The sequence below is a fragment of the Hemiscyllium ocellatum genome, chromosome 13 (assembly GCF_020745735.1).
Source record: "Hemiscyllium ocellatum isolate sHemOce1 chromosome 13, sHemOce1.pat.X.cur, whole genome shotgun sequence".
Classification (NCBI taxonomy): domain Eukaryota; kingdom Metazoa; phylum Chordata; class Chondrichthyes; order Orectolobiformes; family Hemiscylliidae; genus Hemiscyllium; species Hemiscyllium ocellatum.
In genome coordinates this window covers 21,201,794-21,224,007 of record NC_083413.1, presented here as the reverse complement: position 1 = coordinate 21,224,007, position 22,214 = coordinate 21,201,794, and the positions used below count along the sequence as shown (strand labels likewise).

The following is a 22,214-nucleotide window of genomic DNA, read 5'->3' as shown; positions in this document are numbered from 1 at the left end:
AAGGGAGTGTGAGGACTTGCAGTTTGTCATAGGAAATGGGGATGTATTGGAGGCTCTGTCGGGTTTGAAAGCAGACAGATCTCCTGGATCAGAGCTGAAAATGTGTTGCTGGAAAAGCGCAGCAGGTCAGGCAGCATCCAAGGAGCAGGAGAATCGACGTTTCGGGCATGAGCCCTTCCTTGAGAATTCTTCAGAATTCTCAAGGAACCAATTGGAAAGGCATGAGTTAATTAAGGATAGTCAGCAAGGCTTTGTCCGAGGGAGGCCGTGCCTCATAAATGTGTTAGAATTATTTGAAATTGTGATCAAGTATGTATTAAGTAAGTTCACTTGATGTCGTTTATGTACATTTTAACCAAACTTTTGACAAGGTCCCACGTGGGAGACTGGGAAAGTTGTAGTACATGGAATTGAGGGACACTTGGCGAGATGGATCAAAAACTGGCTTAGTATTGGACACAAAGGGGAGTGGTAGAAGGCTATTTGAGTGACCAGAGGCCAGTGGATCAGTATTGGGACCTTTATTGTTTGTTATATACATAAATGATATCATTGAAATGTGTGGGAAATGTTAAGCAAATTTTCAGGTGACATCAAGATTGGTAGTGTGGTTAATAGCAAAGAAGATAGTTGTAGGTTAGAGGAAGATGTAGATACATTGGTGAGATGGGCAGATGCTATTGAGTGTCAGTGGATAATGATCAGATTCTCTTATTGGCTATGGTAATTACCTGGCTCTTAAGTGGCATGAAATCTGCATGCCACTTGTCAGCCCAAGCCTGGATATTGTCCAGGCCTTGCTACATTTGTGATGGATTATTTCATTTTCTGAGGAGTCATGAAATAGTGCTAAGCATTCCACAATCATCAGTGAACCTCCCCACCTCTGACCTATGAAGGGAAGGCCATTGATGAGTCAGCTATAGATGGCTGAGCCTCGGACATGACCCTGGTGAGCTCAGAGTCATTACTTCTGCAGTGATGTCCTGGAGCTAAGATGACAGGCTGCAAAAAGTCTTCCTTTTGTGCTAAATCTGACTCTTAATTAGCAGAGAGCTTTCTCTTTGATTCCCATTAATTCAAATTTTGCTAGAGTTCCTTCATGCCGTACTTGATCAAATGTGGTCTTGATGTCAAGAACAGTCATTGTCCCCTCCCCTCTTGTTGAATTCAAAGTTCTTACACAATAATTATTACACAATAGACATCTCGCAGTGTCAGCCTTACTTAGTTACAACGCCCCCTTCGAAGGGCTAACCTTACGTTGGCACATCTTGTGTATCTGTAACACCAGTGTCGGCATGGTTCCACATCTGTCTGATACGTTAACATTGTCAAATAAAGCAGGAGATTCACGTTAGATTTTTGTTTTGTTAAAAGAGCTGAGGGATGCAAAATAATTAAAATATAAATGTCTAAAATATAAATAATGTATCTTTCCCTAATAATTGAATGCAGTATTTAATTCAATAGAAAATTTCAAATAATTCATGTAACACCTCGTGCTCATTGTTGAGAAGTTTCTAGTCGTAGGTTGGGTTGTCTGACATAGATCTCTCTCCCTGGCTCTTCCTTGTTGTCTGCACTATTTCTTTCCTGTGCTTAGAATGAGTACACCCTTAGATTTTTGAACAAAAAGTACTAGGGCAGGCTTTTTCTAGGGTCTGAAGTTTAGAATGAAAGAGAGTAGTTAGAGCATACTTTGTTGTAATTCAGTAAAAACTCCACTGAAAGATAGGGTGTTGTGGTGTTTTCCGATATTCACAAGTTGGTGAGGCAAGGTATTGTTATAGCTTGGGGTTGCATTATCAGTCCCCCATATACAGTAGAGGCACAGTATATTCATAAACAGTGAGACCATTTGTCCAGTTGTGTATATAGCTCTTTGGAAGAACTCTCCAATTTCGATGCACACGCTAACAGTTTTCCCGTAAGCTGCAAGTCCTCATCAAGTGTATGCCATCTAGCCTTCAGAATGTTTCTATGGTACCTTGTTCCGCCACGTTTTCAGATGTTAGGAATTTTTGTCATTTACCCTCTATTTTTTGCCAAATACTTCAAATCTTTGGCAGCTGCCAGAGGAAGTAGTGGAGGCTGGTACAATTACAAGAATTAGATATATGAATAGAAAGGGTTTAGAGGGATATGGGCCAAATGCTAGCAAATGGAACTAGATTTAAAAAGGACGTCTGGTCAGCACGAACGATTCGGAGCGAAGGGTCTCTTTCTGCGCATGTATCACTATGACTTCAAGATTGTAGCTGTTTGGGGAGCCACTTGTAATCAGGAGCAGTTTCTCCCTAAAGTGTTCTGTTAAAATAACACAACTTTAATTCCTCTCCCTCCACCTCTTTGTGCTCTCTGAGAGCCATCTCAACCATTCCGCAGAATTGAAAGTTCTTTGTTCAAGATACCCTGGTGAACCTCTTTTACATAATCTCCGAGACCTTGACATTTTTTCTAAACTACAGTGCAGAGAATTGTATACAGAACTCCGTGAGATCTAACAATGGTTTTGAAATGGCTTTGCATAGCTTCTTTGATGTTATATGCAGTTTTCCATTTTATAAAGCTAAATATTCCATGTTCTTTGTTGAAAATGTTATCAACTTGCTCGTCACCATCAAAGGTTTGTGGTTGTGCAGCCTCAGATCCATCTGCTCATGCACTCCCCTCAAAATAGTATGATTCAGATTATACTATCTCTCCATCTTGATCCTCCCAAAGTGCACATCTGGCCCATTGCTTTGTATCTGCTACCTGTTTGCCTGTTTCACTAGTCTGTGTGTTCCTTCCTGAACCGTTTACTACTAATTATTATATTAACCCCAAACTTTGAAAGTGCAGTGCCTATAACAAGCCCAGATCACATGTATAACAAAGACAATGCTACAAATGCAGCACAACAGATGCTGACAGCAGTTGACCATACTACTCATCGAGCCTACTCCACCATTCAGCATGATCATCACTGATCTTGGGCTTCAGCTGTATTTTCCTGCCCACTCCCATATCCTGTGCTTGATGGATACTTCCTTCTGGCCAGAATTAGCTTCTTAACGTTCCTACTATCTACCACCTTTTACAAACGTACAAATTAGGAGCAGGATTAGGCTATTGGTTTTTCAAGCAAATGCAGCTTTCGATAAGATCTTGGCTGATCTGTTTATGCTTTGCATTCCACATTCCCATCTACCTCTGATAATGTTTGGTTTCCTTGCCTAACAAGAATCCACCTTAAAAATATTCAGTTGTCCCACTTGTTTTTGAGGCAGAGTGTGCCAAAGCCATTCAATGCCTTTGAGAAAATTCTCCTCATCTCTGTCCTAAAAGGGCAGTTCCTAATTTTTAAACAGCTTCCTTTAGTACTGGACTTACCTGCAAGATCTTTTCCCCATTCACCTTATCCAAACCATACAAGAGCTGAGATACTTAAATCAGGTTATCCATCACTCTTCTAAACTTGAGTGGAAACAAGCTGAGCCTGTCCAATCTCTCCTCAGAAGACAACCTGTTCATTCCAGCTATCAACCGAGTAAATCTTCTCTGAACTGCCTGCAATGCCTTAGTCTTTCCTTTAAATAAGAAGACTAAAACTGCATTGGTCTCATCAATGCACCCTATAAGTGAAGCATTACACTTCACTTTCCAATTTTACTAGTAATAAAATACTAATTTCTTGCTGCTCCTGAATGCTAATGTTTTGTGATTAATGCACTAGAATATCGGGATCCCTCTGCACCTCAAAATTCTGCAGTTCTATTCAAGTAGTTCTGTCTTTTTATTCTTCCTGCCAAAATGAGTAAGTCTGCATTTACCCACATTATGCTTCATCTGCTAGATTTTTGACCACTCACTTATTCTTCATCTGCAATCTTCTTATAATCACGTCCTATTTTCTTTAACTATTTGAATACTAAATTGTCACTAATCCTTCAATCTTATGCTTCCAACTCCAAGTAAATCTGATACGTGTTGATTTATAAAGTGTTCTGTTGTAGTCCATACATCTACTGTACTACCTTTCTCAACCATCCCACTTCCACACTCATGATTAGATATTGGAAATGTCCTGAATCTGAATCACAGATAAGCATCTCCATGTCTGAGACAACAAGAACAAAAAGCAGACCCAGATTTCTTAACACACCTGTTCAGTTTAATAACTTAACCTCACTAAAACTTCAGACCATTCTTGCAGCTCTTTATGACTCACTACTGCTTGTATTGTGTCCCCTTGTGTCTGGTTTTATGTAGGGCACGGCGAAAGCTGGAGAAGAATGTATCTGTTATGACAATGATTTTCAAAGAGTCATCGCCAGGGCACAGGACAAGGTGTAAAGAGGATGACATCATTGCAGTCATGGACAGCAAAACAAGCCGTGTGCTGCATTATCAGAAAGCCCATAATCTGAAGAAATTCCGATTTCCCATGGTACGTATCATTGAATGACCCAGCAATTAATCCCTTTGCTGAAATACTTCCTCCATAGACCTTGTCCTAACAGTTGTTGCAAATATAATTTGCCAAAACCACAAGGTGGATGAATTGGCCTCTGAAGTTGCCAGTACTCTCCACCTTCCCACTGCATGGAAGACTGGCAACGTGGGGCATGTGCAACTTGTTTTGATTCCTTCCTCAGAGTCAGGAAAACGTGAGCAGCTGATGGCATCTTCAGGCAGTTTCAATTAGATATTCAAATTGTTAACAGTGGGCAGGCTGTGGAATGATGCAGGTGTATGGCAGTTGGTCGATGCAGTTTGAGAACCTCTGACACTGCCTGAAATCAATTGAGTTTTAAGTTGCTAAACACTTAACTGAAATGCACAAATGCTGAGCTCGGTTAATGTATTTAAATGGGAGTTTTGTAATTGAAGTCTACATTAACGTCAAACAGATGCGTGCCTCTAAAGTACTGAGGCATTGGCCTATCACTGTAAGGCAGGGGGCACAGGCCTCGATTAACTTACCTTTTTGCTACATCACTGAAGGACTGGGTTTGTATCCGAAAGTGTATAAATAACATGGACATTACAAATATTGGGACTAAATTTCTTTGACCTTGGAATAGGTCTGAAGGGCTTTTGTTGTCTCTGCATTTTTTTTGGTCTATGATAGATCCATTTCACGGTGTTCTACAGCTTCCAAACTGCAGCCGCAACTAGTTGTACCCGAGCTGACCTTTATGTAAAGGGTAGAAGCTGTGCCAGAGATATATAGAGCCCTGGCTGAAACACATCTGGAACAATGTGTTCAGTTCTGGGTGTCACATTTTAGGAAGAATGGACTGGCTTTGGTGGGGTTGCAGTGTAGTTTTACCGGAATGATGCATGGACACCAAGGGTTAAGTTATTTCTAATTCTTTGGAATTGAGAAGTTTGGGTGTGATTTGGCACCAAGTTTTCAAAGTACTAGGCAGTTCAGCAATAGGGAATATAGCTTTAAAAATTAGAGCCAGACCTTTCCAGTGTGAATGTAGGAGACACTGCAATATGAAAAGGGTGCCAGTAGTTCTTGATCTCTAGTGGTAATTTGCAAATAAATCCAATTATTAATTGTAAATTTGTGATTGGTAATTTCTTGTAAACCAGAGGTATTAAGGGATAGAGGACAAAGCCAAATATTTTGAATATGGGTCACAGACCAGCCAGTTTCTCATTGAATTGTATAACATGCTAGAAGGATTGTACTCTTCTGTTTGTTTGTTCAGTGACAAACCTACAACCGTCCCCACTGCTGTACACCAGTCCGATGAGTACATTCTCTACGTGTCTGTGTTTGGAGGGACTGAATCAATAGATAAAATATTATGGAATTTACATGTTGAGGTGGTGGGGGGCTCATGTGCAGAATTTGGATGTGGAGATCAATCATTCTTGCACATTTCTAAAGATGTTAACTTACAATGGAAAGAACTAGCTGTTGAGTTCATTAATGGAATCCTGATGTGTGTGCTTGGTGAGTGATTTTTTTTTGCTGAGGGAGCAAATTCAATACATTTATCCTAATAATTGTACTGCATGTCTACCATCACACTTTCCTAAAGCCTTATTCACAAATTACTGTAGTTTTCCATCTGACTGTTGCAGCTTTTCATTTTGGCATTTGGTCAAGTTATTATCTTTGACACGAGGTATGTATGGGAGGACGCAATGTGGCGGGATGGGGGGGTCACTAATAAAGTTTAAAGCAAACTTTAATTTTCATCCACCTTTAATTTTTGTCACTAATAGCTCACAGAGTTTATCCACTAATGAGGCAGCCATTCTCAAGAACAGTCTGTGTAGGCCACTTGGCTTCTAATGTGAGACGAAGTTTTAGTTCAATGCTGTTCGTATCTTGTTTTCTCCAGCACATGTTCCACAGCAGCACGGATGAGATTGAAATCCGCCATGATCTTCTGGACTGTCATATAAGCATCTGTTCACCACAGGTCAGTGAAGATGTGTCCTGATTATTTCACAGGAGAGGGCTTGGGATGATCAGTATCTCCACTGCAGTAGCGATGGAACTTGTGCAATATGTGTGCAAAACTAATTAAAATAGAAATAAGGATTTACATTTATATTATTTAGTATTTCCAGGACACAAACAGATCATTTGCCCAGCTGGTCTTTGTCTGTGTTTACACTCCACAAAAGCCTCCTCCCGCTCTACTCCATCACACCCTATCTGAGTGTCTTTCTATTTGTTTTACCCTCAAGTATTCATCCAGCTTGTTCTTAAATGTATCTGTACCATTCACCCAAAAGACTATTCTCTGTATCAAGTAGATTCTCCTGAATTCCACATTAGATTTATTAATAGCTATCTTTGTTTGTGGACTCTCGCTTTGGACTTCCTCACAAGTGGACAGATCTTCTTGGCTTCTACCCTATCAATCCCCCAACCTTCGCTTGTTTGGAGAAAAATCCTTCCTGATAGGTAGGGCTTCTTCGTTCTGGTAAATTGAGCGTGTGATCAGTCATTTTTGTAAAATAGGGAACAACCGAACCTTACACACCTGCGTTTAGATGCATAGAGACACTTAAATCTTTTTTAATCTTCTATTTGTATGTCAGGCAAGCAAAAATATTCACTTGCTGTGGAGAAGGGTACCTGCAATTTAAAATGTTGCAGGTTAGAAACCAAGATGAATCGTGGAGAATCTGGCAATTCCAGCACTTTTCACTTCAATCAGGTCCATAAAGTCAGGAAGTGATAAGATCAGTGTTTCAGTTTGAAAGCTTGCTGCAGTCCTGAAGGAGATTGCTAATGCGGCCACTGTTTTTTACCTCTCCTAACTGTTGATGGGATTCCCTTGAATTTCCAAAAGGCTGCATTTATATTTCAGCGTTTCTGCCATCTCTAATATTGAGTTTTCTTCCCAGGTTGCAGAGCTGTTCACTGATAACTTTGACTACCAAACCAGGGATGACTTTGTGCGTGGGATACTTGTTAATGAAGAGGTGAGTCTTCAATATGCTACTTGGCTGTATTTAAAATTTAGTTGTAGGTAGTGGATTTACAGTCATGTAAATCCAGCTTCAGTCTCTCTGTTCGCTCTCCCTTTGGCAGATTTTAGATATCGTACCATTAGATAACATTCTGCAATTATTTTGGTTCTCTTCCCTCCCTCTTCATGTGTGTAGATTGATGCTTGACTATGTTATAGGTTGTTATACTATCCAAGACTCTGGCAAAATATGGTGTCCATAACAAGTTGGAATAAGGCATCACGGGAGTGATAGTACTGTAGGATGGTGAAGCAACCCAGCAATGTGGAAAATCTTCCAACTAGGTCCTGACTACAAAACGTAGGCTAATTCCAATCCCATTGATTATCAGGTCATTAGTCTACTCTCAATTGCCAGCAAAGTGATGGAAGGTGTCATTGACAGTACTGTCAAAGAGCACTTCTAACCTGAATACCAATGCTTTGTTTGGGTTGTTGCAGGATCAGGCTTTTGATCTCATTATAGTCAAGGTAAGAGCTGTACTTCAGAGTTGGGATGAAAATGACTGACTTGACATCAAGGTAGCATTTAGCAGAGTTTGGCATCTATAAAGCTTAACAAAACTGAAATCAATGGGCATGATGAAGTGGGTGGTGTGGAGGTTGGGGAGGACAGGGTCAATTTTCCAGTCGTTGGACTCATATCTGGCACCAAGGAAGATGTTTGAGGTTCTTTGGAGGCCAATCATTTCGGTCCTAGAACATCTCTGCAGGAGTTCCTCAAGATATTGCCCTCAATCCAACTGGCCTCAGCCCAACCACCTTCAGCTTCTTTGTCAATCACCTTCCCTCCATCATAAGGTCAGAATTGGGTATATATTTGATTATGATTGCACAGTGTTCAGTGCTATTTGAAATTCCATAGCCAATAGAGCGGTCTGTTCCTGCATGCAATATTCAGGCTTGACAAGTAACATGCTACAGAAATGACAAGCAGTGACCATCTCATATGAGAGGATCTAACCATCTCTCCTTGATGTTCAACAGCATTACCATCCCTAAATGAGTCCCTATTAACATCCTGGGAATTTACCATTGATTAAAAGCTGAACTGGTCTAGCCATGCAAATACTCTGGCTATAAGAGTTGATCAGAGGTTGGGAATTCTGTGGCAAATATCTCACGTACCATAACCCCAAAGCATGTCCACCATTATCTGCAAGGCGCAAGTTTGGAGTATGAAGAATGTCTTCCAGTTGCCGACATGTGTGGACTCGGCAACACAGGAAGTTAGACACCACGTAGGACAAAGCAATTAACTTATTCGGCACATCACCCAACACTTGAACAACTCCCCTTCTTTATCACCAACACTCTGGCTGCAGCGTGCACTATCTCAAGATGCATTGCAACAAATTAATTGGTATTTTTGAAAGCACTTCCCAAAAGGTGACCTTTACTAGAAAAACAAAGGGAGCGGTTCTGTTCGCCGAGCTGGAAGTTTTTGTTGCAAACGTTTCGTCCCCTGGCTAGGAGACATCATCAGTGCTGTGGAGCCTCCTGCGAAGCGCTTCTTTGATGTTTCTTCCGGCATTTATAGTGGTCTGTCCTTGCCGCTTCCGGGTGTCAGTTTCAGCTGTCCGCTGTAGTGATTGGTATATTGGGTCCAGGTCGATGTGTCTGTTGATGGAATTTGTGGATGAATGCCATGCCTCTAGGAATTCCCTGGCTGTTCTCTGTCTGGCTTGCCCTATGATAGTAGTGTTTTCCCAGTCGAATTTATGTTGCTTGTTGTCTGAGTGTGTGGCTACTAGGGATAGTTGGTCGTGTCGTTTCGTGGCTAGTTGGTGTTCATGTATGCGGATTGTTAGCTGTCTTCCTGTTTGTCCTATATAGTGTTTTGTGCAGTCCTTGCATGGTATTTTATAAACTACATTAGTTTTGCTCATGTTGGGTATTGGCTCCTTTGTTCTAGTAAGTTGTTGTCTGAGCGTGGCTGTTGGTTTGTGTGCCGTTATGAGTCCTAGGGGTCGCAGTAGTCTGGCTGTCAGTTCTGAAACGCTCCTGATGTATGGTAGTGTGGCTAGTCCTTTTGGTTGTGGCATGTCCTCGTTCCGTGGTCTATCTGTTGGGCATCTGTTGATAAAGTTGCGCGGGTATCAGTTTCTGGCGAATACCTTGTATAGGTGTTCCTCTTCCTCTTTTCACAGTTCTGGTGTACTGCAGTGAGTTGTAGCTCTTTTGAATAGTGTCCTGATGCAGCTTCGTTTGTGTGTGTTGGGGTGGTTACTTTCATAGTTTAGGACTTGGTCTGTGTGTGTTGTTTTCCTGTGTACCCTTGTGGTGAATTCTCCGTTCGGTGTTCTCTGTACCATCACGTCTAGGAATGGGAGTTGGCTATCCTTTTCTACTTCTCTCGTGAATCGGATGCCTGTGAGTGTGGCATTGATGATCCGATGTGTTTTTTCTATTTCCGTGTTTTTGATGATTACGAAAGTGTCATCGACATATCTGACCCAGAGTTTGGGTTGAATTTGTGGTAGGGCTGTTTGTTCTAACCTTTGCATAACTGCCTCTGCTATGAGTCCCGAGATTGGTGATCCCATGGGTGTTCCGTTGATTTGTTCGTATATCTGATTGTTGAATGTAAAGTGTGTAGTGAGGCATAAGTCCAGTAGTTTAAGTATGCCGTCTTTGTTGATAGGTTCCGCCTCCTGTTTTCTGTTATGTATGTCCAGTCGGTTGGCTATTGTTTCTCTGGCTAGGGTTTTGTCAATTGATGTGAACAGTGCCGTCACGTCGAATGAGATCATGGTTTCTTCTTTGTCTATGTGTGTATTCCTGATGGCGTCCAAGAATTCCTGTGTTGATTGTATGGAGTGTTTGGATCCGCTGACCAGGTGTTTCAGTTTCTGTTGTAGTTCTTTGGTCAGTTTGTATGCTGGTGTCCCTGGTAGTGATACTATGGGTCTGAGTGGGATGTCTGGTTTGTGTACTTTGGGTAGTCCATAGAATCTGGGGGTGTTGTTGCTTTCCGTGTTTCATTCTTTGTAGGTCCGCTTTGGTTATCTGTCCGTTTTTTTGTAGATTCCTTAGAGTGTTATTTATTCTATTGGTGAGTTGTGGTGTGGGGTCCGAATCCTTTATTTGGTAGGTGTTGGTGTCTGCTAGTAGGTGTTGTGCTTTTTTGATGTAGTCTGATTTATCTAGGATGACAGTCATTCTGCCTTTATCTGCTGGTTGTATGATTATGTTCTTATCATTTCTTAGTGCTTTCAGTGCTTCCCTCTCCTTGGTGTTGAGGTTATGTGTTTGTCTTTTTCTTATCATCATAGGTACGACCATTTGTCTCACTGTTTGTTGTGTCTCTTCAGTCAGTCCATTGTTCCTGAGTGTGCATTCCAGTGCTGCTAGGAAGTCTGCTGTCTTGGCGTCCCTGTGGTTGTAGTTGAGTCCCTTGGTCAGTATAGTTCTTTCCATGTCTGTGAGCTGTCTGTGGGAGAGGTTTTTAACCCAGGTGTGTGTTGTAGTGTCCTCTTTTTTGTGTGTTAGTTTGGCCAGTTTTTCTTTTAGTGCCGTTTTTTTGTGATGTGTTGTCCTGTTCTGTCCTATAGTGACAGCCTGTTCTATGGTCCGGGTCCATTCATGATTAGCGGTCTTTGAAATTAACGACTTTTGGCGCGCAATTTCTTGTTTGTATTTGTGCAGTTGGTTGTGAGCGTCTGTGATCATTACCTGGATCATCCTGAGTCCGTTCTGCTTGGCTGTTTCCCTGGCTTGTGGATTATTGACTGGTGGTCTGTACCTGACACATTGTGGAAGGATTTGATTCTTTCGGCATTCGTGTAGAAACCGGAGTTGTTCATATGTTGCGCTTAGGCGGTTAGCGCAGGATTCCCATTTCCTGGCTTGTCTCAGCGTCTCTCGCCCGTAAGTGTTCAAAGTTTGTGCGAAGATTTGTAGCTCGGGTGCTTGTTGTAGTGGTTCTGTTCGCCGAGCTGGAAGTTTTTGTTGCAAACGTTTCGTCCCCTGGCTAGGAGACATTATCAGTGCTGTGGAGCCTCCTGCGAAGCGCTTCTTTGATGTTTGTTCCGGCTATCATAGGGCAAGCCAGACAGAGAACAGCCAGGGAATTCCTAGAGGCATGGCATTCATCCACAAATTCCATCAACAGACACATCGACCTGGACCCAATATACCAATCACTACAGCGGACAGCTGCAACTGACACCCGGAAGCGGCAAGGACAGACCACTATAAATGCCGGAAGAAACATCAAAGAAGCGCTTTGCAGGAGGCTCCACAGCACTGATGATGTCTCCTAGCCAGGGGACGAAACGTTTGCAACAAAAACTTCCAGCTCGGCGAACAGAACCACTACAACAAGCACCCGAGCTACAAATCTTCGCACAAACTTTGAACAAAGGGAGCAGAACCATGGGAGCACCACCATCCGCAAGTTCTCAATCAAGTTATACACCATACTGACTTAGAATTCTATCACTGACCCATCAGTATCACCAAATTAAAATTCTGTACTCTCCCCTTAACAATACTTTGGGAATACCTACACAGCATGGCCTGCAACGTGATGTGGAATGGCAGTGTTGAACTGGGGTGGATTAAGTCCGAAGACTTATGACACTAGGTTATAGTCGAGCAGGTTTATTTAAAATCACAAGCTTTCAGTGCGCTGCTCCTTCGTGAGGTGAAGTGGAGGGAAGTGCACAGGCACAGAATATACAGACTATTCTGTGTCTGTGTGTTTTCCTCCACTTCACCTGATGGAGGGAAGGTCATTGACAAAGCAACTAAAGATGGTTGGACTGAGGGCAATATCTCAGGTGTTGTGAGATTCCTGACTTTGGCCTACAACAACTCGAGATGGTGATTCACTAATCTCTTCCACAGGAAATTGATATGATCAATTATTCACTGGCTATACCAGTCATGCTCATTAGATAAGCAACCAACTGAAGACCAGTTGGTCCACCATGCCTACACTTTGCATTATATACTAAATATGTACTAACCTTTATCTTCCATGTTGTCTGCCTGTTTTTCTAGTCTATGTCCTCCAGAAATGTCATCATTTAGAAGACTTGCAAGTTTCATAATATCTGCAGACTTTAAAATGATGCTGTCTAGTAAACCCGATTCATTAACATGATTAATGTCATGAATATACATTTTTTAAAAACACAATTATACTAATACTGACTCTTGTGGACCATTAGTGTGTGCTTCTCCCAGCCCTGTTTATAGCAGGCGTCACAGAAAATAATATATTTACTTAGCAAAGAAAGTTTATTTAGAGTCCCAATGACCCCCAGTAAACAAACTCATGACTGCAATTCTCTTTTGAAAGTTCCTATTAGATTTGCTTTCAGCTAACGTTCGGGCAGAGTATTTTGAGTTGCAGCAGCTCGGGTTTTAGAAGAAGCTTTCTAGTTTGATCTCTCAAATAACTAAAGATATTGAACTCAGTTTACTGCCTGACAATAATGAGGTTTAAACTCTCAACATCTGGTTTGCTGCTCCAGTGTCGGTTTGAAGTATTGTCACTTTAAGTTGAAGTAATATTCTGGAACTACCTTTCCGATGGGACTTGTCCAATCTCATTGTACGTTGTAATGTGTTGATATCCTTGTGTTTTAGATTTTAGGTAATCAGATTCACATGCACGTGACGTCTGATGAATATGGAGTGCGGGTCTCCAATCTGCTCATGTATGAGGCTGTGTGTTCAGATATTATCCGTCGCTGGGCTTACCCTTTGACGCCGGAGATGAACTTCTCGGAAGATGAGAAAGGATTCAGTGTTCATCTGCGGCACAATGTCTACCGAGGGTCAGAGGTCAGCCTGGGCCAGGGAAGTGTGGTTGAAGAAAATGTAGTGATCGGCCGAGGCACCATAATTGGGACTAACTGCTTCATTTCCAACAGTGTGATTGGCTACAACTGTGTTATAGGTAGGCCATTATACAATTTTGAATTCAATTTGCAACAATTAGCCAAAATAGCTCTTTGCATTACAGTAATCTTAGTTTCTAACTGGCTACTTGTAAGTACTTTTCTGTGTAGTTTGTGATTTCTTAATATGTGGCCAGTACACACATGAATTTAAGTATCCAGGCAATAGAGTAGGCCATTATACCTTTTGAGTTTTTTCCATCATTCATCGAGATGTGGCTGATCTTCTACCTCAGCCCTAACTCCCTGTAGCATCTTCAAATCCCTTAACTCCCTTAGTACCTCAAAATCGATCAGTGTCTTGAATAAATGGGCGGCACGGTGGCACAGTGGTTAACACTGCTGCCTCACAGCGCCTGAGACCCGGGTTCAATTCCCGACTCAGGCGACTGACTGTGTGGAATTTGCACGTTCTCCCCGTGTCTGCGTGGGTTTCCTCCGGGTGCTCCGGTTTCCTCCCAGTCCAAAGATGTGCGGGTCAGGTGAATTGGCCATGCTAAATTGCCCGTAGCGTTAGGTAAGGGGTAAATGTAGGGGTATGGGTGGGTTGTGCTTTGGCAGGTCGGTGTGGACTTGTTGGGCCGAAGGGCCTGTTTTCACACTAAGTAATCTAATCTAATCTTATCTAAACTCAATTAAGTAGCATCCATGGATTTCTGAGCTAGAGCATTCCAAAGATACTCCAAAGAGGAGTAAAGAAATTCCTCCTTCTCTCAGGTTTTTTTTTGGAGCAGCTTGCGGTATGCTGCGAATAAGTTCTGGATTTGATGTCATGAGGCACACTTGATTAGGGAACTCAAGGTGAAGGAATGCTAAAGAGGCAGAGAACTAATATGATAAAATTCACCTTGTAGTCTTGAGAGGGAGAAGCTTGAATCAGATGTAATTATATTACAATTGAATAAAAGTGACTTCAAAGATATGAAGGAGGACCTGGTAAGATTTGATGAGAAGGGGACCATAGCAGGGAAGATAATGGAGTAGCAATGGCAGAAGTTTCTGGTGAAAATTTCTGCTGTGCCTCCCAAATTAATCCCAAGAAACAAAAAACATATTAAGGGGAGAATGAGGCAATCTGTAGAAGGAATTGATGATTCGCCATCTTCTGTTGTTTTAGGCATGCTGTGTAGATATTCCCTAAGTACTGTTAGGGAGGGAACACCGGATTTGAGTGAGGAGTGAAGATTTGTGTCTGAGGGGCAGAGGGAGAGAGGGTGAGGAGTATGTCCCACAATTCCAGCATCCCTGTTCTGACCCCCGCTTAATGGTACTGATACTGATGGAACATTGACACAGTTTTAAGTCGGTATGGTGTACACTTTGGGCAGGAATTTACAGGTGGTGGTGTTCCAACATAGTCATTTCAAGCTCCATTGGCTTCTGTACAGGTTCATTTTAAAATTTTTGGCCTTGTCTTCAAATCTCCCACCAAAAATGAGTGTTCCCATCTTGCCTTACATATCTAGGAATACCCTCAGATCCTTGAACATTTGAGATTCATGATCCACTGTGTCCCTCCCCCAAAACGCTTTTTCCAGATCATCTCTCTTTTGATACCCATCTGACACTGCTTCTCCTCACCCCTCTGTCCCTCAGTTGCAAAGCTTTCACTCAAATCCTGTATTCCCTCCCTAACAATACTTAGGGAATATCTACACAGCATGCCTAAAACAGCAGAAAATGGCTTCTCACGGACAGACTAGCTCATAACTTCATCCTTAACTTGCTCTGATCTACCTCATTCCTCATGCTTATTCAACCAGTTTGCTACTACTATCAAGAATATTCCATCCAATTCTATTCACGTTCCTTGCTTTCTAAAATCATTTCAAAACTCCCCTCTTTCATCTTGCCCAACTATTTTATCCCTCTATTTTTTTTTCCGCTAGAATTGGTGTTCATTAGTCTGCCCTCCCTTTTATAGAATAGTAATCTTTACTGTGCTTCACATATGGACAAACACAGTTAGTGTTACATGATTGCAAAATGACGGAACAAAGTTGATACTGCTTATGCATTCACGGGATAGAACAACAAATTCAGTCAATTATTCCTGCACTTCCAGCAAGTACCAATAATTCAAATTCATCACAACTGCTCGCATGGACAAAAAAAATGCATACTATTCAATTGTAGTCATGTGCACACATATATTGACAATAGGGACAAAAAAGGAATTTGCTGGAGAAACTCAGCAGGTCTGGCAGCATCCGTGGAGAGAAAGCAGGCTTAACGTTTCGAGTCCATTGACTCTTCAAGTCTGATTGTAGCTCGGAAAATGTTGGTATATATTCGGAAGACAGTGGGGGAGGACGGAAATGGAGCAAATGGTAGGTAGAGATGAATCCTGGAGAGAGAGAAAGCAGCAGTTGAGCAGGCAAAGGGATGGATTATGGGGATCCGTAGAGAAAGAAAAGCTGATAATAGGATCTGTTTGTGGGTGAAACTGGATTGTCTGATTTTTGGCAATAGCACCTCTGTCGCAGCTGACTGTCGTGAGGGTCAGCTGCTCATGCATCTGGGTGGCTATCTTTGGCGTGAGGACATATACTCTTTGTAACACATTCTGACACATCATCTTTGTGTAAGTACAGGCTATTTCTGAATTAACTATGGCATTTAATGTCCAAAATTATCAATGGCCATTTGGTTCAACTAGTCAATGTATGCATCGAAATTGTAAGTGGGCCAGAAAGCGAGACCCCACCAATGGTGTTAATAGGCACCAACAGTAATAAAATGTAGCCAAGAGACTGTAGATGCTATGTCGAGTGAACTCATCATTGGAGTAAATTGACAGTAAAAATAAGCGTACTCATCAGATGTATAATAGTTAAAATTTTCAAATCTCCAAAACTAACTTAAAATGGTATAAAATCTCATTTTGGACATTGGCCAATGTAATAAATACTTAGAAACAGGAGGAGATTATTCAGCTTCGCAGAGCTGATCTGCTTTCACCAAAATTCTGTCTCTCTGTATCTGCTCACAAGGGTCAAGTGGCACATTGGTAGTGCTGAAAATGTGTTGCTGGTTAAAGCGCAGCAGGTCAGGCAGCATCCAAGGAACAGGAAATTCGACGTTTCGGGCATAAGCCCTTCCTGATGAAGGGTTTATGCCCGAAACGTTGAATTTCCTGTTCCTTGGATGCTGCCTGACCTGCTGCGCTTTAACCAGCAACACATTTTTAGCTCTGATCTCCAGCATCTGCAGACCTCACTTTTTACTCGCACATTGGTAGTGTCCCTACACTGAGCTGAGGCCAAGATTTGAGTCCACCCTGCTCCAGAGATGGGTCACAACGCCCATGGGCATGTTGATTTTTTAAAATGTCTAATTCTCATAGCTAGGAAAGCTCTTGTGGCACAATGGTAATGTCCCTACCCCTAGTTACACCTCTACCAAGACAACTTATTTTTAATTACAACTAAATAATCTGCCTGTATTGTGGCATCTTGCTGTGCATAATTTGACAACTTATTTTCCTACACTGTAACACTGAATTGGCGGCTTTCATGTTCTTTGGGATGACCAGTGGGTCTGTGTACATGACCTGAAGCTCTGCTATCATCCCATTGTTGATCTGCAATTTTGTTTTCTTGAAAGTCACAGTTCGGTTTCAGTCAGTATCTCACTCTCACTGATGTGTAACAGCCTTTTGGCTACAGATTGTTTGCCAACTCCTCAGCAGTTAAACATGTTCAGTGCAGAGGAGGGGCGAAGTCAAAACCTGGAAAAGACTTTAAAATATAATTTAAGCATGAATAAACACTTCCTCTCCTCTCCACAGGAGACAATGTGAAACTGGATCAGGCGTACATCTGGAATAATGTCCACATTGGAGATGGGGTGGATATCTACAGATCAGTTGTGTGCAGTGATGTGGAGGTCAAACCTAAAGTCAGATTAAATGAGCGTTGTGTTTTGGCATTTAACGTAAGTATGACTTATTCTAATACAGAGAACTGCCTGTCATCCAGGTGCATTCAATCTACATCCCTATTTTTGATATTTGTCCAAGTTTCAGCAGATACATAGGCATTCTTAGCTGTATATTCAATGAGTTCTTGGGAATTTTCCAGGGTCATGCCTGAAGCATTACCAAAGCAAGCTGAGATCTAGCTCCCCTTAAACAAACCTGTGCTAATCACCGGAGCCACTTATGTGGTAGCAAGTTTCCCAAAGAATGATAGAATAGTACAACACAGAACGGAATCATTCTGCCCTCCAAGTCTGCTCTTTAAGTTCACAATTTTATGTAAAATTTCCTCTTTATTGCAAGGATTGCTTAGACATTAACGCGCTGCATTTATTGCAAAATGGAATTTTGTTCAGTTGCCAAGTGCCATAATAATTCAAGTGCAAATTCCCCAGAACATTCAGGTATTCAAAGAAAACTGTTATGTCATGTATAGGAAGTTACAGTGGATGCACCATAATTGATGCAGTCTCACCTCCTGCAGGTAGTTGTGGGGCCTGATGTGTCACTTCCAGAAGGTACTGTGATCTCCATGCATTTACCAGATGAGGAAGAAGAAGACGATGAGTTCAGTGATGATGCAGGAATGAACCATACACCCATAAAAGCGAAGGTGAAAGGTGAGTCAGTTTTACTTAAAGTATCAGTCTGGCTCACTCTCCCCTCCAAGTCAAAGTTGTGTCAATGCCCCGTGGAAACGCCATCCAGGGTGAAAAATGTAGTGAAACATTAATGGCATACTGCGCTTTCAGAGGTTGCCATTTTTTTAACTGAGGTATTAAGTCAAAAGTTTAGATCAGAGTGGTGCTGGAAAAGCACAGCAGTTCAATGGGGGGAGGGGAGAAAAGAGTGGTGGGGCTGGGAAGAAGGTAGCAAAGAGTACCATAAGTGAATGGGGTTGGGGATGGAGGTGATAGGTCAGAGAGGAGGGTGGGGGAAGTTAGCAACCCTCCTCTCTGACCTATCACCTCCATCCCCACCCCCATTCACTTATGGTACTCTTTGCTACCTTCTCCCCAACCCCACACCCCCACTTATTTTGGGTGGCACGGTGGCTCAGTAGTTAGCACTGTTGCCTCACAGCACCAGAGACCCGGGTTCATTTCCCGCCTCGGGCGACTATGTGGAGTTTGCACATTCTCCCCGTGTCTGCTTGGGTTTCCTCTGGGTGTTCCAGTTTCCTCCCACAGTCCAAAAATGTGCAGGTTAGGTTAATTGGCCATGGTAAATTGCCCATAGTGTTAGGGGAATGGGTCTGGCTAGGTTGCGCTTCGGCGGGTTGGTGTGGACTTGTTGGGCCGAAGGGCCTATTTCCACACTGTAAGTAATCTAATCTAATCTTATCTCTCCACCCTGGAGGCTTCCTGCCTCTATTTCTGATGAAGAGCTTTTGCCCGAAACGTTAATTTTCCTGCTCCTCGGATGCTGCCTGACCTGCTGTGCTTTTCCAGCACTACTCTAATCTAAACTCTGGTTTCCAGCATCTGCAGTTCTCACTTTTGCCTATATTAAGTCAAAATCCCTGTACTATATATCTGTTCACCTAGATGCCAAATATCGCAGAGCGTTATTCTGGAGAGTTTGAGGGAGTTCTTCCTAGTTTCTTTTGACCAATATTCAATTGGAACTATTAAGAATCAATCAACTGGCCATTCATCTCAGTGCTGCAGCACCTAGAGCTACACAAATTGGCTGTTGTTTTGGAATGACTAGCAGTTCTTTCACTGTGAATTACTTTAAGATGCCCAGTGAACATATTTGGCACTGTTTCAATCCAAACAGTGAAATGGCTTGTTTAATGCTCATATTGAGCAAGTTGACTAGGAGTGGTTACTGAGCTGAGTGATCTCAAATAGGGCAGTGTTTACAAGCATACAAAGTACAAGCAGAAATAGATCATATAGCCCTTCAAGTCATTGCTCCACCATGCAAATTGTTCATACCTGATCTATTTTAAGTTTTGCTTCCACATTCCATCTATCTCTGATAAATAGGTTTAAAGACCTTCCACACTCTTCTGAGGCAGAAAACCCGTGAGTTGGCGTCCATGCATTGGAGAAAGTGAGAACTGTAGATGCTGGAGAGTCAGTCGAAAAGTGTGGCGCTAAAAAAGCACTGGCAACATCAGAGGACCAGGAGAGTTGACGTTTTGGGCATAAGCCATTCATCAGGACTGTTAAGCTGATGTCTGAAACGTCGACTCTCCTGCTCCTCGAATGCTGCCTGACCTGTGTTTTTCTAGCATCACACATTTTGACTCTGTGTCTTATGGAAGTAGAATGCTAAGCATGGTTTCATCTCTTGATCACTTTGTGGCCCTCACATGCCTGACAAAAATGTAATTGGGAACATGCAGTTGTGGAAGAAATCACACCTTAAAATTGTAGCAATCCAGATCTTTTCTCATTCCATCTGTTGTTGCACAGGCTACAATCAAGCTGAAGTGGGGTCACAGGGTGTGGGATATATCTGGACGGCTGCTACCGAGAATGAGATTGAAGATGATGAACTGGTGCAGAATATATGGGGTAAGGATTTTCAGGAAAAATGATAGAATTTAAAGCTTGAGAAGTTTGAGCTAATCCAACCAACTTTGCCTTTTGGTGAAATCACATGCCCTGCCAAACATCATCTTTACATGTTCTGGAGTCAGTCCTTTCTCCAGAAATATGCACAGTTACATCTTGTTCCTATTTATCTAATTCAGTGTCCATTCCAGTTCATTATTCAGCAGTTGCATTCCTTTTTCAAAGGAGTGTCTTCGGGATGGGAGGATTAAACTTAATTGTTCCCTTAGCTGAATGCAAGACAGTTCAAAACACTACTTGGAAGAAAAACATGGGGTGCTCAATCCAATATTTATTCCTCAGCAACTTCACTAAAACCGATGATCTTATGATCAGGTTGCTGATTTTGGAAGCTTACTGTGCACAAAGTGGCTGCCAGCTTTCTTCCATTCCAACAGTGGCCACACTTCATTGAGTATTTGATTGGCTGAAAAAAGTGCAGTGGGAATTTTGTGGTAGTGACACATGCTGTCAAACACAGTGAAAATGTATTTTGGTTTTCTTTCTCTTGGTGAAAATATGTAGAAATAGTTTGGAATCACACCATTTGGCCTAATTAGTTAGTGTTGACACTTCTCCTGTATGAGAATAAATGTTGCCATTAACTTTCTCGTTTTATAAGTTTAACTGATGAGTGAAACAAATCTAAGCTCTCCCACGTAGTCGAAGAGCCCTGATCAGGTAGATAGCGATGAGAGATACGATACTCACTGTTTCTTGAACAGTTTAAAAAGAATATCCAATGTATTATGTGTTTGGCCTCTTTCTTTTCGGTAGGACCTGTTTGAAAAAAAACAGAAAATGGCATCACTTATTTTAAAGTAGCCAACCCAATGCTGAGAGCTTGATACTTAAATGCAGGACTCTCCATAATGGGTGCTGATATCAGAACAGAGACTGTGGAAACCAGGTTTCATGGCAAGCTCGAGGAGATTCTTCCTTTACTTCCCTAATCTGGAGTGCCAGAAAACCACAGTTACAATGGCAAATCAATAGTTGATATTGATAATTCATCATGAAAAGTTAAATGAGACGGATTAAACCTCCTTTGTGAGATATTGTTAGCTATTTGCTTTGCTGGAGTCTCGTCTAGGTCATCAAACACAATGGAAATGTATTTTGGTTTTCTTTCTCTTGGTGAAAATATGTAGAAATAGTCTAGTCTAGGCTGTTCCCCCCCCCCACCCCCCGCCACCCCCCAAAAAAGCTCTCTAGATTGCCCAGAACCTCTCTGCTCTACCTGGGCTTCCTGTGTGATCAGTTCTGCTGCCAAGAACTTTAACTTTTAGTTTTCTGTTTTCTCATCATGGAATTTTTTTCTCCTTTGCAGGTCTCAGCTTAAAGTCTGAATCTGGGAGTGAGAGTGACAGTGAGATGAGTGTTAGCTCACAAGAGGTAGATAGTCGAAGTGTCTCGCCTCAGCTGGATGATGTAAAAGGTGAGGTTCCATTGATAGTTTTAGACATGTAGAAATATTTGATTTTTTTTGTTGGGCATCACAGTAGGACAGTTACGTCTAGTCAGGTTTGACTAATTGCTGCATGGATTTCCAGCTCATGCAGATAGTCATAGAGATGTACGGCACGGAAACAGACCCTTCGGTCCAACTTGCCCAAGCCGACCAGATATCCCAACCCAATCTAGTTCCACCTGCCAGCACCCGGCCCATATCCCTCCAAACCCTTCCTATTCATTTACCAATCCAGATGCCTTTTAAATGTTGCAATTGTACCAGCCTCCACCACTTCCTCTGACAGCTTATTCCATACATGTACCACCCTCTGCGTGAAAAAGTTGCCCCTTAGGTCTCTTTTATATCTTTCCTCTCTCCCCCTAAACCTATGCCTTCTAGTTCTGGACTCCCCCACCCCAGAGATAAGACTTCGCCTATTTATCATATCCATGCCCCTCATGATTTTATAAACCTCTATAAGGTCATCCCTCAGCCTCTGACGGTCCAGAGAACATATCCCTAGCCTGTTCAGCCTCTCCGGATAGCTCAAATCATCCAACCCTGGCAATATCCTTGTAAATATTTTCTGAACCCTATGAACCTGCACTCCAAGGTCTCTTTGTTCAGCAACACTCCCTAGGACCTTATCATTAAGTGTATAAGTCCTGCTGAGATTTACTTTCCCAAAATGCAGCACTTCACATTTATCTAAATTAAACTCCATCTGCCACTTCTCAGCCCGTTGGTCCATCTAGTCAAGATCCTGTTGTAATCTGAGGTAACCTCCTTCGCTGTCCACTACACCTC

At 42.1% G+C, this 22,214-nt stretch overlaps 1 protein-coding gene across 1 annotated transcript in view; it reads left to right on the top strand.

Annotated features, from left to right (window-relative positions):
- eif2b5 (eukaryotic translation initiation factor 2B, subunit 5 epsilon) overlaps positions 1–22,214 on the top strand; it is a 55,941-nt gene that overhangs the window by 11,347 nt on the left and 22,380 nt on the right. The window contains exons 4-11 of the mRNA XM_060834605.1: positions 4,258–4,435; positions 6,354–6,434; positions 7,372–7,449; positions 13,095–13,407; positions 17,199–17,344; positions 17,872–18,007; positions 19,814–19,915; positions 21,285–21,392. Coding sequence (XP_060690588.1) covers positions 4,258–4,435; positions 6,354–6,434; positions 7,372–7,449; positions 13,095–13,407; positions 17,199–17,344; positions 17,872–18,007; positions 19,814–19,915; positions 21,285–21,392 — 1,142 coding nt within the window. The remainder of the gene's footprint in view (positions 1–4,257; positions 4,436–6,353; positions 6,435–7,371; positions 7,450–13,094; positions 13,408–17,198; positions 17,345–17,871; positions 18,008–19,813; positions 19,916–21,284; positions 21,393–22,214) is intronic.